Here is a 15,496-nt window from a genome sequence, read left to right on the forward strand (position 1 = left end):
GAATATTGTTATTTTTAAAATACAAGCTTTTTCTGATTTCTCTCTGGAATAGGCAGGCACTAGCAGTAGCAGACGAGATGCAAACCCAATCATCATGATCAAGCCTTCAATGAAATCACACGACGGAAATTATTATTTGCAAGTCACCACGAATCCGAACGTTAATACATGGCTAAGTGTCCGATACAATCATGAAATCGCGAGCAAGAATCTGTAAAGAAAATTCCTCCGGCTAGAATCAGAAGAACACAGGGAGGATCGCGGCGCCTACACTGGTGACTAAAAGCAGGGTGCTCCATGAAGCCCGGCCGCCTGTGTTCCCGGGCGTCGGAGAAGCGGCGATGGCAGAAGGCGGAAGAGAACCTGCGTTTCGATTTTTCCATTATTAGAAAGAGCGTGTCCCAATTACAGCAACGCCCAGCATATCTAACTTGAAGGTCGTCCAATAAAATGTCTAATTAACTATCTAATAACACGAAATCTAACTCATGACACATTGAACTTTAGAACAACGGGCCATCGTTTCGAGATAATTTGAACCTTGGCTCGTTGTCTCTAGTGTCCTAGAACGTGTCTGTTCGATGATCAATTTCTCACTCGAAAAGGCGTACCCCGAAAGAAAAGAGCAAGTACCTGGTGTCATACCCGAAGGCCCTTCGCTCGCCATTGGAGCCCCGACCGGAATTCCCACTGCTGCAAAACAAAAAGATGCCGAAAACCACGTCAAAAACTCATTCGAATCGTGATCTCGACCGGCCGTTCAGAGCAATCACACCCGTCGTCAGACCAAATCAGCAGTCAATTTGTCCTCGAAGAAACCATGTTTTGCAACGGTCCGCGTTGGGAACAGATCAAACCGTCTTCATGTGTCCGTACAGATGCGTAATAGATGCGTGGTTTAGGTGGGGCGAAGGCCGGTGAGGAAATAAATGCAGAGCATCATGTGCTGAGGCCAAAGAGGAAACTCGGCAGCCTCGCTTTCGCGTGTTCTCGGGTCCGGTGGAAAGTAACGTGATGCGGCGTCGTCCGCATCCAATCCAATCCAACCGTAACCACTAAAACATGCGAAGAAAATATTTAAAGTTTATGTTTTTTAATCTTTCGTGAGTTAACTCTTTCCATGTTTAACAAATAGATCGAATTCATCTCCCAGAACAGAGCAAGTCTCCAAAACTCTATCTTCCTCGATAGATCTAACATGCTATCTTTGGTAGTCATGCAGAAAATGGGAAGAAACGTTATGTTATGACAAATAATTCCAGAAAGTCACTGCGGAAAATTCGTTTTTCAAGGAAAAAAAAATTACGTTCCTCGTTCCTTACCAAAAAAAAAAAATTACGTTCCTCGTTCCAAAAAAAAATTACGTTCCTCGACTGGTGCGAGGATCGTGCGGGAGCATTCTTCGTTCAGAGATGTCGGAGGCTGTGATCTGATGGGGTTTCTATTCTATCACTCTGTTTTGTCCTGTCTCGCGTTTGAAACAGAGGGATTTAAAACTTTGCCCGATTTACAGATGCAACGGGGACATGGGAATGGAAGCCGGAGCCGATGTCTCGGCTCCGGCGACGCACCTGCGCACGTGCTGAGCGGCGGGGTGACCACATTGCAGACGGAGGGGAGCTTGAGAGCCCGGTTGACGTCGATATTGAAGCCGTAGCTGCTGCCCTTGCTGAGCAGGTCGCACAGGCAGATGGGGTGGTTGTCCACCAGGCTGGCGAGCTCCCCGCAGCACGGTTTCTCCGGCGCCGTCAGATTGCTCCCTGCCTCCACGTAAGTCAGGCAGTCCGACACGTTCAGCAGGTTGTTGAGGCATTCGTCCACCGCCGGCCCGGGAGCCGCCGCCGGCATCTGCGCCGAAGCGCTGCATACCGTCGCCAGGAGGACGGCCGCTAGAACGGCGGCGGCGGCGGCATGCGTCTTGGCCATCCCTGCGATGGAAGAGAAGGGGTGTATCGGAGAGTGCCGGGAGAGGGAGTCCGTGAAGAGAAAATGGAGAAAGTGTAGGTGGATTGGGTGCGGGAACGGGGTTATAAGAGCCGAGTGTTAAATGAAATGGTAAAAGGCAGAATTGAAATTCCATTTTTTTCTTATGAGTCGAAAAATAATAAATGGACTCAACCACCACCACCTCCAGCTGGCGCTCGGACCAGCGTCCTCGTGTAAATGCACGTTATGCTCTTTTCCGCTCAAGAAAATGACAAAAATAATTTGTGGCTTTCGATTGGATGTGAAATACCATTTCTGAACTTTTAATTTGTGCGGTGTCATTTTTAAACTTTTGTCCGGTATGTAACATTGTCCTAAATATTCAATATGTTATATATGATCTGTGGCCTATTGGTAAATGTTAAATGTAGCCTTAGAACTTTTAAACATTTTTATGTAGTTTAGAGATTACATTGAATATCTACTAATAGTTCATGGATCATATTACACAAATTAAAGTTTATGGACGATGTTACATATTAAACTAAAATTTATCGATCACATTGCACAAATTAAAAAGTCAAAGACGACATAGCAACTTTGATCAAAATTCATGGATCGTGTATACTATTATCCCTCTCTATGTAATGATTCCTATACGTTTTAGATTTGTGGGTTTTGATGAACACGTTTTTTTTTTTTTTTTGCTCAGCACGAGTAATTTGCAAGGACGAGCGATTCAAGTCAATCAAAAGTTTAAAAGGGTGTTGTGTGAAATGGTTTTTGAATTATGATCCAACGTGAAAATGTCTCTAAATTTTTAAATCGTGTAATGTGATTTTTTATCTTTGGTCCAATGTGTGACATTGTCTGTGAATAATTAATTTATTCAATATGATCTATGAACTGATAAATATTAAATATAGTCCATAAAATTTTAAACATTTTTATGTAGTCTAGAGATTACATTGAATGTCTACTAATGGTTCAAGGACCACATTAAATAAATTAACGGTTTAGGGACGACGTTACACACTGGATAAAAATTTAAAAACTTCAATGAATTAAAAGTTCAAAGACGGCATCATACATTGAACCAAAATTGGAGGAATCATTTGCGCTACTATTCCTTTCTGATTTTGTCTATAATGATGCCTATTCGTTTTGGCCTGTGGATTTTGGTGAACACGGAATTCATTTGCGTGAAGAGGGCAATTTGCGAGGACAGGAGATTCAGGTGGAGACACCGTACGTTCATCGCGAGTTTTAAAAGCGTGCCGTGTCGTGCACAAAAAGGGATCGGGTCCGAAGGCGTGGGATTGATGAATCCGGCGGAGGTTTGTCGTGTCGAATTACGTGCGTTTTCATTGCGGATGAGACTAAGAAAGGGCGCCGTCCCACTAAGTGTGAATGCTTCGAGCCGTGGAGAATCTTTTCTGCTTGAAATGAAAACTAAATTCTGGTGACCACACTTCCATGGGAATGGGATTCGCAGCTCAGCTACGCTGGGAGACGAAGCATGTGAAGTAAACCATCGAGAGAAGAAAGCTCGGTGGGTCGGTTTTCAGTTTTTATCATTGTGATGGCGGGCAAAGGCGAGCTTCTTGATAGGCCAGCGAGGTCGCGTCTCTCCAGGCTTCGCCAGTGGTCGGCGAGGGCGAGCTCCGCCGGAGGCCGGTGAGGTCTACCTCGCCGACCCTCCTCGCCTCTGGCCGCGTTAAACAAAATTTAACTCGGCAGCATCGCGAGCGAGGTGGAAACGCCATGCTTCCATGATGTGGGTGGGAGTGGGCCCCCCCAACCGAGAATGTCCCGGTCTTAATGTGGGGTTGGGTTGGGCGCCGACGCGTTGAAGGTTGAGGAGATGAGTAATGGACCAGCTGGTGCAGGGGTTCGGAGCTCGCATCTGTTGTAACATGTCGTTCCCTACAAGTGCACATGCTCTTTGCTCCTCTTTAGCTTATCGTCTGCCTCCAATTGTGGGGTCTACGTTTGATTTGGGGCGACTCCCGCGCTGGAACCGCATTCGGCTGGGGTCCATTCGCCCTTCACCTTACAAGTTGCCGCTTTAGATGCTGGGTTTTCCATTAGCTGCCTCATGGAAGGTCCGTTTATATTTCAAAAATCGATCGCTTGTATTTTTTAGAAAGTATGAATGAACGAAAGATATATCTTAAAAGTATTTTTAATAGCCATTCCTCCTCCCTAAATTGCTCTTGTTATATTTCGAATAAATGCTTGAAATGTCTTCCTTTCTCGAATATCGATCCGGACTCATATTTCAAATAAAAATTTGAAGTACCTTATTTGCTTTAAAAAAGAGCATGATCAAGAGCATTTTCGTCATTTGCTTTTTTTTTTTTTTTTTTTTCCTTACTTCCTGGTGAAAATGAAGGAAAAATAAAAGAAATGTAAAAGGAAAAATAAAAAAAATGAAAGAGAAAATGACAAAAATGTCTTTAATTAGGTCATTCTTTGAAATAAAAAGACAGTTCTCGACTTAGGTTTTCAGCACGTTTAGAAGGCGGTAACAAAGTTCAAAGTCCAAGATAGGTCATGCCTTAGGTTTTTACCATTTTTAGAAGGCTGGTCCCAAAGGTAAATGATTTTTCTTTTCACAAATTACCCCACGTATAATTTCATATTTTGATTTTATCATCACGACTGTTCACCTCCTATGCAAATTTTGAGTTCGCAAAGATGAAGGAGTTGGACGGAAATGGGCAGTTTAGAGCGACCTTCGCGCGGGTCGCGTGACCCGAGAATCCATTAACATGGACCATTTGTGTAATCTAACAAAAAAAAAAAAAAAAACTTTAGGCAGAAAAAAGACGAAGTGACGTTACTCGCGCGTCATCACTCGTCGGCCATCATTCGGTTCTTAGTCCCACTGATCTCCGGATGTCAATAAACAAAATTGAGGATAACATATTTGATGTGGGATTGGACTACGACCACTAAAGACGTAGGTGCTCTTATTGGAGGTCATCATTTGAATGGATGCTCTGCTCGACTTTTATATGCTGCTGATCGAATGGGATTTGCCAAAAAAAAAAAAAAAATCCCAAAAAAAGGGGGCACCACCGTTCGTTTAGGGAGCAATTTAGTAATTGACCAGCACATCCTATTTAATTCTGAAAAAATTGCAAAAAAAAAAATTCTAAGCCTATTGTAATAGTGTCAATTCGATCTCGAATCTTTTTTTTTTTCAATTTATTCCTAAACATTTTTCATTTGTGTCAATTTAGCCCATCCGACCAATTTTGATCCGAAATCGTTGACTTGGCGCGATCGGCGCTGATGTGACACGGCCGATGTAGCGTGACGAAGATGACGTGAATAATTTTTAATAATATCGCAATATTTTGTTGCTTTTTTATATTTTTTTTTTTCATTTCTTTACTTTTATTTTTAAACTTAGGGCCAGCGAGGGCGTCACATGTTTAGAGGAAAGAGTAAAGAAAAGAAAAGGAAAATGTTGTAAAAGGATTATAATTGAATTGGCAAAAAGCGAAAAATGTTGTAAAATGTTTAGAACTGAATTAACATAATTGTAATATGTTTAGGACTTTCTTGGTAATTTCCCCATTTAACTGTCGCATTATGTCATTTGCACTATCTTCTACTCATTTCATATACACATTGAATGGTGATCCAATCATTTATAAATTTCCGATGTATCCTCAAAAATCTAAACTTTTTTTTTTCCCAATCGCCTATTCTCGTGCACTATGTCAAGTTTGCCGTGTTCCGTTAATTTAGTGGATGGAAATTGACAAATTTCATCATCCAAACTCAAATTGGTTAAAGTGTCTTGACTTGATTTTCAATGTCAAATTTTCAAATTCGAGTCACAGACTATGGGATCCGAATCAAAAATCAAAATATAAGGAGATGATTCTTTTCTTTGAATTAATAATTTTAAATGGAGCTGAGATTTTTTGACTGGCCATTTATTTTGATTTTTGATTTTTTTTTTTTTTTGCCACCGAGCATTGAGAGCAATAAAAATCGCAAATGATTGAGGCTACGAGGTTCAAGCTGAGAACCGACATGTATCACACAGCACTCGCAACTCGCGGGGCCCACGGGGTCCTTCCCGATGGAGTCGAAGTGATTTCCAGTTGCGAACGAACACGAACCATCTGATCCAAATCTAGCGGCAGAGAACACGCGAGTCCACTTAATGTCATCTGGAATGCATCCATCGGACTCGCACTCTCTCTCGCTCGCTCGCTCGCCTCGTTCCCCGTCGAGCTCTGCAAATCGGCCGGTGCTGGACCAGAAACCCTAGAAAGAAAAAAAAAAAATTTCCAAGGGAAAGCGTGAATCCAAACGTAATTTTCAGGTACTTTGCGATTGCGTACTCAATACTCGCTCGCGCTTTCTTCGTTCACGTACCGTAGTTAGTGCTTGATCACTTGTGGATCCCGAGGGGACATCATGGCTTGGTTTGGATGAAGCCTTGAGCTTTAGTTGGCTGTCTCGGTGGCCTCGCGGTTCTCCGAGCTGAGAAAGCGTCGTGCATCCGCGTACTTTGTTGCTTGTTTAGTATGTCCTGGTCACTAGTATACTGAATGTGGGACTTCCGAGCGTGTTTTGAATCGGAACCATTTGACTAAGGACATGTGTGCTTAGACCGTGAGGCAGTGCCTTTTGTTTGTTGGCCGTATTGGAGTTTGCTTATTGTGATTCCGTGGATCATAGTGGGATCATGGTTCTGTCCTGCCGGCTTTTTTTTGGGCTGGCTTAATTAGCTGAAAGCACCTGTCTCTTGGAAGCTTTTATTGGAGGCTTTATCCTTTGTTGGTCGATCGAAGTACGACTTGAAATTTTACTGTTGATTTCTCATGATAACTTGAACTCTCTTTCATTTTTCACGATATGCGGTGATCATTGACATATATTCAATTGAGAAGGTTCATTCCAGGCCAGTCGTGGGATTTTCTTAATCGTGGGTGGATAAAGCTGCTAGATCTCATTTTTCTGATCATATACAGCTGATTAATTGGTACTAGCCTTGTAATTCTTCCATGTAACATCCTCTTTTAGGTTCTATGATGGACGAAATTGATAGTGACAATGATAACTTCTTCTGAAGGTTGTATACAATATATTTTGGCAAGCTATGGTTTGGTTGCCACTTAAAACTTTAGCGAACATTATCTGTTCTTTTCCTTCTGTTTTATAGCATAACAAGATCTTAGGCGATGTGCAATTGGGAATTGCCTTCTGATTTCTTGGCAATTAGACTGTTGGTTTTGGATATGCTACTTTGTGATGTAGCATTCCTTTATTTGCGCAGATTGTACAAGCTCCTGGATACCATGCAGGACACTGCTATAAAGTTTGGCTGCTAATCAATGGATCGGTTACCTTGGGAATATATGTGAATTTCAATGGAGGTTGGCATGATTGAAGTGCAAGATGGTGTGGGGCATGCTGCAGGGGTAGACGAGGCTGATGTTGAAACAAATGAAGCTGATCATAGTAATGTCGAAAACTCAACAGTTCATGATGAGAATGGGTTGGGCGAGCCCCACGTGGGTATGGAATTCGACTCTGAAGATGCTGCCAAGACCTTTTATGATGAATATGCTAGACGAGAAGGATTTAGCTCCAAGGTTGGTCCATCCAGCCAGTCTAAGCTTGGAGGAGTAGTTGTTGCGCGGGAGTTTGTATGTGCCAGAGATGGCTTGAAAAGAAAATCTGTGGATAGTTGCAGTGCTATGATTAGAATCGAGTTGAAAGGTCAATTCAAATGGGTCTTGACAAAATTTGTAAAGGAGCATAACCATGCTATGGTTAGTCCTAGTAAAGTGCACCATCTTCGACCTCGCCGGCATTTTGCTGGTGCAACAAAAAACATGGCTGATAATTTCCGAGGGACAACAGTAGTTCCTAGTGGTGTTATGTATGTGTCCATGGATGGTAATCGTGAGGTTAATCATGGATCTACAAGTTCGCCAAGTGTCGAATTAAATCGTCCCGTTAAGAATGCTGGGACTGTTAATCATGTTGTCAAACCATCTAGTCAAAAGAGAACCTTAGGGAGGGATGCTCAGAACCTGTTGGACTATTTTAAGAAGATGCAGGCTGAAAATCCGGGTTTCTTCTATGCAATTCAACTTGACGAAGAGAATCACATGGGCAATGTTTTCTGGGCTGATGCAAGGTCAAGGTCCGCTTACAGTCATTTTGGAGATGTAGTTTCACTGGACACGATGTATCGAGTATATCAGTATAGAGTGCCATTTGCTCCGTTCACAGGCGTGAATCATCATGACCAGACCATCTTATTTGGTTGTGCACTGCTGCTAGATGATTCCGAGGCTTCTTTTATATGGCTTTTCAAGACTTTTCTTACTGCAATGGGTGATCGTCCTCCAGTCTCCATAATCACCAACCAAGACAGGGTTATACAGACTGCAGTTTCTAAAGTCTTTCCTGGAGCCCGCCACTGTATTAGTAAGTGGCACGTTTTAAGAGAAGGCGAGGAGAGGTTGGCTCACGTGTGTCATGCACATCCAAATTTCCAGTTGGAACTGTATAATTGTATCAACATGACCGAAACCATCGATGAATTTGAATCTTCATGGAACTCAATTCTTGACAAATATGACCTTAGGAGAAATGACTGGCTTCAGTCAATATATAATGCTCGTGCACAGTGGGTTCCGGTGTACTTCCGTGATTCCTTTTTCGGTGCTATTTCTCCAAATCAAGGAATTGATAGTGCCTTCTTTGATGGTTATGTTAATCAACAGACGACATTACCCATGTTCTTCCGGCAGTATGAAAGAGCTTTTGAGAACTGGCTTGAAAAGGAAATAGAGGCAGATTTCGATACTATATGCACCTCACCAGTACTAAGAACACCATCACCCATGGAGAAACAGGCTGCAAATCTGTACACAAGGAAAGTGTTTGCTAAATTTCAAGAAGAGTTGGTCGAAACCTTTGTTTATACTGCAAATAGAATAGAGGGCGACGGGATAACGAGCACTTTTAGAGTCGCAAAGTTTGAAGATGACAGCAAGGCATATATTGTCACATTGAACCATTCTGAAATGAGGGCAAATTGCAGTTGCCAAATGTTTCAGTACTCAGGCATTCTGTGTAGGCATGTTTTGACTGTCTTCACGGTGTCAAATGTTCTTACATTGCCATCCCATTACATTATGAAACGGTGGACCCGGAATGCCAAGACTTGTCTAGATGATCGCGTTAGTGAACTTCAGGGACACGAATCTTTAACCGTAAAGTATAATAACTTATGTCGGGAAGCCTTGAAATATGCAGAAGAAGGTGCAATAGCTTCAGAGACGTATAATGCAGCAATGAATGCCCTTAAAGAAGGCGGGAGAAAAATTTCTGCGGTGAAGAAGAATGTTGCTAGAGTTCCTCCCCCAGCCTCTCAGATTGGTGGAGGTGGTTATGATGACCGTAAGAGCTCATCATCCTCAGACATGACCCCTTTGCTTTGGCCAAGGCAAGATGAGGTGACGAGAAGGTTTAACCTTAACGATGCTAGTGCTCCAACTCAGAATGTTTCTGATTTGAATCTACCTCGCATGGGCCCCTTGTCTCTTCATCGGGATGACGTTCATGCGGAAAACATGGTGAGACAAAAAACTATGTCGTTTTATTGATTTGTTTTCTCTATGATAATAGAACCAACTACTGAGTCCTTGATCTCGGTTTTCTTTTGCCTGCCTTATCTTGATAGGCGGTTCTTCCTTGTCTCAAGTCAATGACTTGGGTGATGGAGAACAAGAATTCAACGCCAGAGAATAGGGTGGCCATCATAAACTTAAAGGTATGCACTTAATTTAGCTTAAAACTCTAAAATCCAGGGGAAAATATTGTTTTATCAGTCAAAATGTATGGATATTATTACCCCACAGTAAACTTTCAATGATTGGCACATATATTTTGTTATCGCTGTATTACGTATGATTATATTTGATTTATTTGTCTTGTTTGTTACTTTGTTTTCTTTCAGATGTTATCTTACTTAAGTATTTTCTCTTAAGCAATGCAGTTGCAAGATTACAGCAGAAGTCCAACAGCAGAAGCTGAGGTTAAGTTTCAGCTTTCAAGAGTAACACTAGAGCCCATGTTGAGATCAATGGCATACATAAGTGAGCAGCTCTCAACGCCGGATAACAGGGTTGCTGTGATCAATTTGAAGGTATTTAATTTTTTCCTCCTGCATCGAACGATTTAGTCAATAGATCTTCCAATTTAGCTGTTAAAATGATTGAAGAATACTTTGTTCCTTCAGGGTGGTCTTATCATTGAAATCCATACGAAAAATTTTGAGAATTTCCAAATAGAAAATGTAGAAAACATGTGACTGAGGCGTGCAAACACTGTTCTCAAGGATAGATTTCAGCCTTCACAAATTCGGACTGTGTTGCGGCTATACTGTAGGATACAACAGGCCACCTACATAACGTGCACTTCTCTATTTACATACAACAAATCTCTCTCTTTAAGCACTTGAGCTTATTTTTTAAACTAAATATGCTTGTGTGACTTCTGAAGAGAACTATATAGCGAAAACGCACCCATGTATACTACAGGCCTTCATGACCAAAATGTTGCTTCTTATGGTTCAAGATGCCGCCAATGACCATGTTGATTGCATTTGGTGCTAGCTGGCTTCTCAAGCTAACATCCTTCTCGGATTTGGCCACCTCTCGTGTACAAATTCTCAGCTTGCTTGCACTTTACCACCACCTCAAATTTGCTTCTTATGATGCAAATTTTTTGACTTTGTTCATGGTTCATTTGCTTGATTTCCACTGCCAAGAAATGTACCACCAAAAAATTTCAGTTAAAAGAAATAAATGAGCCTTTTGAAATAGCTATCTCCATACAACAATCCTCCAGGATTTATGAATAGAGAGAAATGAAGTTTGCTAGTCTCACACTGGAGCGTTATGCTTCGAATCTAGTTTCTTTTGGACTGTGAACCAGATAGGAAAAATAAGACATAACCTATTGAACCAATGGAGAACTTATAGCTTCTATGAACCAATGATTCATTTTGTCAGTTAGAGTTATCGATAATCATATTATACCTCCACAAATTCTGCTTTTCAATGTGGATTTGTGTTAATTGGCCGCGTGTGCACTCAGTAATCATGAGTGCTCTAGGATTCAGCCATGAATCTCATGGGAGCAGCCTCACTTCACACTCATGCGAGTGACTTCATCAAGTGCACTCTGTAAATAAATACACCACCCATAAGGGAGATGAAATACATTACCCTAGTATGCAGTTTAGCGCCAATAACATGTCATTGGTGCTACAGTGTCAACAAGTGACTTATTATGATGAACCTACTTCATGGGATCTCCAGTCACATAGCCATCATTGCTGATGTCATAAATTCACATAAGTCCCATTATTGAGGTCAAGGAACCAACTACTGGTAACTTGGTGGAGAATATTCTCATCGTTGATAAAATAGTCTTCAAATGTGGAGTGGAACTAAGCAATCTGGTACTTATCTGAGGGGAACAGAGAATTGCAGAAGTTTCATTTTCTTCTGTTGTCACATCTTATTGAGACTGTACTGTTTATATCTACGGTTATTATCTGTGTATGACGACCTTGTTTATGTCAATCACACTTAGATCTATTGCTCAACGGGTCGATCAATTGCTTAACAAACTTGTTTTTGTTGTTTTTAGCTCCAAGATACAGAGACAACATCAGGAGAGTCGGAGGTTAAATTTCAAGTGTCTCGCGATACATTGGGTGCCATGTTAAGATCTATGGCTTATATACGCGAGCAACTGTCAAATGATGTAAGCTTTTCAATTTCTTTTTTGGAAGGATCACTGTTTGAATTACCAAAATTGCAGGACCACAAACTTCTTAACGCAGTTGATCCTCATGTTTAAAGTAGATACGACGCTACAATTATTCCTTAAGCATATCATCACGCTGTTGCTTTTTGCAAGCAAATGAATATGGATATTGAAACATTTATCCGAGACGATTTCAGTGAATGTGCAGCCAGATATCTCATCATATATGTATGTGTTATTGATCCCTTCTCAATATGGATTGTGATAGGTCGAGCCCCAGTCTGACACCCCGGTGAAAAAGCAGCGGAAGTGAATAGTTGAAGTTGTGAATTTTCTTTTACTTAGCTAGGCATCTCACTGTTGTGATTCAGCAGTGGCAAAGTTTGTTCATCCAGCGCTCAGTCACTCCCATCAAGTTGGGTATGGCCTTCTCTCTTCTAGTTCGGTTTCGATTGAAACCTTGTAAATTTTGCATTTTTGTAAATGTAGCTAGTTTTCTTCTTCTTTTTTTATTTTTATTTTGTTTTGTTTTGTTTTTCCCTATACCAAAGCTTTGAAGAGTGCACAATTTGGGCATTCCTCAGGGACCCTGTAACGTATATGATCCGAGGGTTGGAGTTAGTTGTTTGCATGTTGGGGTTGTCACATATTTCCCAATTTAATTTGGAGTGGGCAGAATTTAGTGCTGGGCAATGAGACTGCAATGGCTTTTTTCTTGTTATCCCAATCTTCATGCCAGGGAGAGAGCTCAGACTGCATAGAATAGAGTGGAACCTGTCATGCTAAGTTCTGATGCACAAAGGATTCACTTTTCCCATCTCCCTTTTTGTCCATGGTAAGAATCTTTTCTCTGTTGTTCTTGAGGCTGTTCCTGTGGTTTCAAGTTGATTATCAGGGTTTAGGTTCTTGCAAATGGCACCCCGTTCTCCTCCATGATCACAACATGCAAAACGATGATTACTGAAATCTCATGAAGCGTGAATTTCTGAAATGCCATCTCTTATTGGGCAATACAAAATCAAGGAGCCATGAAGAAACAAGTCCTATTTTTATTTTTATTTTTGGGGGTTGTTGTGTGGGTGTGTGGTTGTGGTGTTGGGGGTTTTTTTTGGGGGGAGGGGGGGTGTCAAGAACAAGTCCTAAAATTTATGACTCAAAATATCACAAGCTGGATTGAAATGTGTTTCAAAATGATCACTACAGTCGCATGGAGGTCATAGAAGAGGAATGAGATAAATTGGTGTATAGCTAACTAGATAACAAAAAGTTTTCAGAGGATGTTACCATAGGATAAAATATCTTACTAAAGAGATTCGACTCGACTCAGGATTATGTTATGTCCAAGGTCCAATATTGAAATAATTTCAAAAGTTTTTCATAACTTTGTCTGTGTCAAAAAAAAAATGGAAATGTCTCGACTCTTTTGAACGTGTTTGAGTCAAATAGGAAGAGGAACGATGCAAAGCACTTCGATGAATAATTGGTGTCATTTGGTGGTTATCATTTTTATTTTACTCAATTAAATTCACTAATTTTTAGGAGTTGTTGGATTTGATCCTTTTAAGTTTTATTTTGTACAATCAAGTCTTTCAATTTTCTCAATTTGTGAAATCAAATCCTTCGATCGACCACTCTAACTAAATTGTCAAATCAAATAATGATGTGGCAGTGTTTATGTCTGGAAAAATGACACTTGATACTAACTAGGCGCCAAATGAGCAAAACACAGACGGGAAAAATAGGAAATAAAAGATCTTAATTTCACATTATTGGTCATGGGGAGTGAACAAATTTCTTCATTGTGCATATCAGGAAAATTAGACGATTCGATTGCACAAAATGAAGCTTAGAGAACCAAATTGCCCAAATCCAAAAAGTTACAGGACTTAATTGTAAAAATTTTTAAAAAAATTCAAATAAGGACTCCAAATGTTCTCATTTTTTCAAATAAAGGCCTAAATTGGTCATTGTATCAAACAAAGGGCTTGGAGTGCCCTCATTGTCTCAAACAAAGAGCTTGAAGTGGCCATGACTGTTTCAAAGAAGAGTCTCACCTCGCCGGCTCGCTAAAAATTCCGATCGATCGGGGATATTTTTGTCAAAATACACTTTTAACTTAATTTTTAGTTAAATTAAATTAAAAATTAAAAAACTAAAAAAAAAAGAAAAACACGAGGCAAGAGTGGTCGTCGACCCGGCCAAAGCCTTGACCCCACCACCGGTGGGGTGGTGGCCACAAGCCCTCCCGCTTGTGTTTTCATCCTTTTTTTTAAGTTTTTTTTTAAAACTAAAAAAATAAAAAAAATAAAAAAAATTTAATAAAGGACTAAAATGCCCTATTACCGGTGACTCAGGCCCTTTTCTGAGATTGATGATGTCACTTTAGGCTCTTATTTGAAATAATATCCACTTTATATCCTTATTTGAGACAATGAGGGCACTTCGGAGCTTTATTTAAAACAAGGACCATTTCGGACTCTTATTTGAGAAAATAAAGGCATTTTAGGCTTTTTTTTTTTGTGAATTTTTCCTAAAATAAAAGTAAGGGAACGATTTTTTATTTTTTATTTTTTTAGGGGGGCGGGAAAGGGAAAGGGAAAGGGGACGATTGGAAAACGCTAAAAGTTAGGCTCCGTTTGTTTCACGGAAAATATTTTTCCGAAAAACATTTTCCCCAATTTCTGGTGTTTGGGGGGCGGAAAATTAGCGGTCAACGGAAAATATTTTCCAGTCAACAAAAAAACCTTCTAAAACTAAGGAAAATGATTTCCTCATTTTGAGAAGAGGAAAACATTTTCCACACTTTTCATTCTTCCTCTCTTTCAACTATTTTTTCTTTTTAATTATTTTTTTGCTTTCTTTTCTTTTTTTTATTTATTTTTTCAATTTTATTTTTCGGATAAAATTTATTTTTTAATTACTTTCTTTATTTTTTTTCCTTTTTTCGTCTTTTTTATTTTTTTTAATATTCCTTCTTCTCCCTCGACTGGTCGCCGGCCATGGCCATGGCCGGTGGTTGGCCAGGTGAGGCCTGGCGTCGCCGGCCTCGAGCAAGGAAAGTTATAGCGAGGAGCAGAGCTATGACGTCCGTATCGAACTCCTCGTGCTCCACGCGGACCTCGGAGGCGGACTCGCCATGGAGGCGCCGGGGAGGATGGGGCCGATATTCACGGCGGCGGTGATGGCGAGGAGGCGGGTGGGGGAGGGGGTGACGCACGTGTTCCCGCACGACGTGAACCGGCGGGTGGAGAGGGCGTGCGCGGAGGAGTTCCCGCGCATGAAGTACAAGGTGGAGCGCATGGGGAGGCTCTGGCATTTCGAGATCCCGCCGTCCCATAACGTGAACGCTTCACGATTTTGTTGAGGACATCTTTATCATCCTTTTTTTCCCAGTTTTGGTATCGTCGTCTTCTTGTTGTTACACCATATTGTGTGGAGTTCATGTAGAGAAATTTTACAAAAAATTTAAGGAAAAAAAAATTGAAGCGTGTTGAGAGTGGGATTTTACGACGTAGTTGACGTTGACGAGCGGGTCGGCGAGGCACTCGACGGCCAATTCCGAGTCGCCGCCGAGGGTGGCCTCCGGGAGACGCCGCGAGACCTCCGCGACGCAATCGACGGGGACCACCTACTTCCCAGTGAACGCCAACAGCATTGCGAGCCGAGACGGCGCCAGAGCTTCGAGCACCGTCGCCTCACGCTTCCTCTGCAGCATCAATGGCGTGCTTTGCGTGCGCTCCAAAAT

The 15,496-nt window shown here is 41.3% G+C and overlaps 2 protein-coding genes and 1 long non-coding RNA gene across 10 annotated transcripts in view; 2 read left to right on the forward strand and 1 right to left on the reverse strand.

The window, feature by feature from the left end:
- Nucleotides 1-105: 105 nt before the first annotated feature.
- The window catches only part of LOC115734510 (non-specific lipid transfer protein GPI-anchored 12-like), a 31,264-nt gene continuing 15,873 nt past the window's right edge, over nucleotides 106-15,496 (reverse strand). The window contains exons 4-6 of one of the 2 annotated variants that reach the window (XM_030665339.2): nucleotides 1,572-1,975; nucleotides 634-693; nucleotides 106-363 (exon numbers count right to left, since the gene is read on the reverse strand). In XM_030665339.2, coding sequence (XP_030521199.2) covers nucleotides 239-363; nucleotides 634-693; nucleotides 1,572-1,975 — 589 coding nt within the window. In that variant the 3' untranslated portion in view covers nucleotides 106-238. Of the gene's footprint in view, nucleotides 364-633; nucleotides 694-1,391; nucleotides 1,488-1,524; nucleotides 1,976-15,496 lie in introns of those variants that run through there. The other variant, XM_048280078.1, reaches the window with a different exon arrangement.
- On the forward strand, nucleotides 6,111-12,396 carry LOC115734507 (protein FAR1-RELATED SEQUENCE 3-like). Of its 7 annotated transcripts, XR_004014665.2 has the most exons (7): nucleotides 6,111-6,274; nucleotides 7,232-9,548; nucleotides 9,656-9,745; nucleotides 9,971-10,120; nucleotides 11,632-11,748; nucleotides 12,020-12,171; nucleotides 12,303-12,396. XR_004014665.2 is itself a non-coding variant. In XM_030665333.2 (6 exons), the coding sequence occupies exons 2-6, from the start codon at nucleotides 7,326-7,328 to the stop codon at nucleotides 12,062-12,064; spliced, it is 2,625 nt and encodes an 874-aa protein (XP_030521193.1). In that variant the 5' UTR covers nucleotides 6,111-6,274; nucleotides 7,232-7,325; the 3' UTR covers nucleotides 12,065-12,396. The 7 variants fall into 7 exon arrangements, 4 of the variants coding, with proteins under 4 accessions (XP_030521193.1, XP_030521195.1, XP_048136028.1 ...); XM_030665333.2 differs by having other exon boundaries at nucleotides 12,020-12,396; XM_030665335.2 differs by lacking the exons at nucleotides 12,020-12,171; nucleotides 12,303-12,396 and adding an exon at nucleotides 10,515-10,635 and having other exon boundaries at nucleotides 11,632-11,751.
- Nucleotides 10,642-11,455, forward strand: LOC125315389. Its single transcript, XR_007198634.1, has 2 exons — nucleotides 10,642-11,319; nucleotides 11,351-11,455. It is a non-coding gene; the product is annotated as an uncharacterized LOC125315389 (long non-coding RNA).

The sequence above is a fragment of the Rhodamnia argentea genome, chromosome 6, assembly GCF_020921035.1.
Source record: "Rhodamnia argentea isolate NSW1041297 chromosome 6, ASM2092103v1, whole genome shotgun sequence".
NCBI lineage: Eukaryota > Viridiplantae > Streptophyta > Magnoliopsida > Myrtales > Myrtaceae > Rhodamnia > Rhodamnia argentea.

Coding starts and splice junctions, on each gene's coding strand:
- LOC115734507 (XM_030665333.2), top strand. CDS start 7,326: ATGGAGGTTGGCATGATTGAAGTGCAAGATGGTGTGGGGCATGCTGCA. Junction 10,121..11,631: donor TTGCTGTGATCAATTTGAAG/GTATTTAATTTT, acceptor TGTTGTTTTTAG/CTCCAAGATACAGAGACAAC. Junction 11,749..12,019: donor GCGAGCAACTGTCAAATGAT/GTAAGCTTTTCA, acceptor GGATTGTGATAG/GTCGAGCCCCAGTCTGACAC.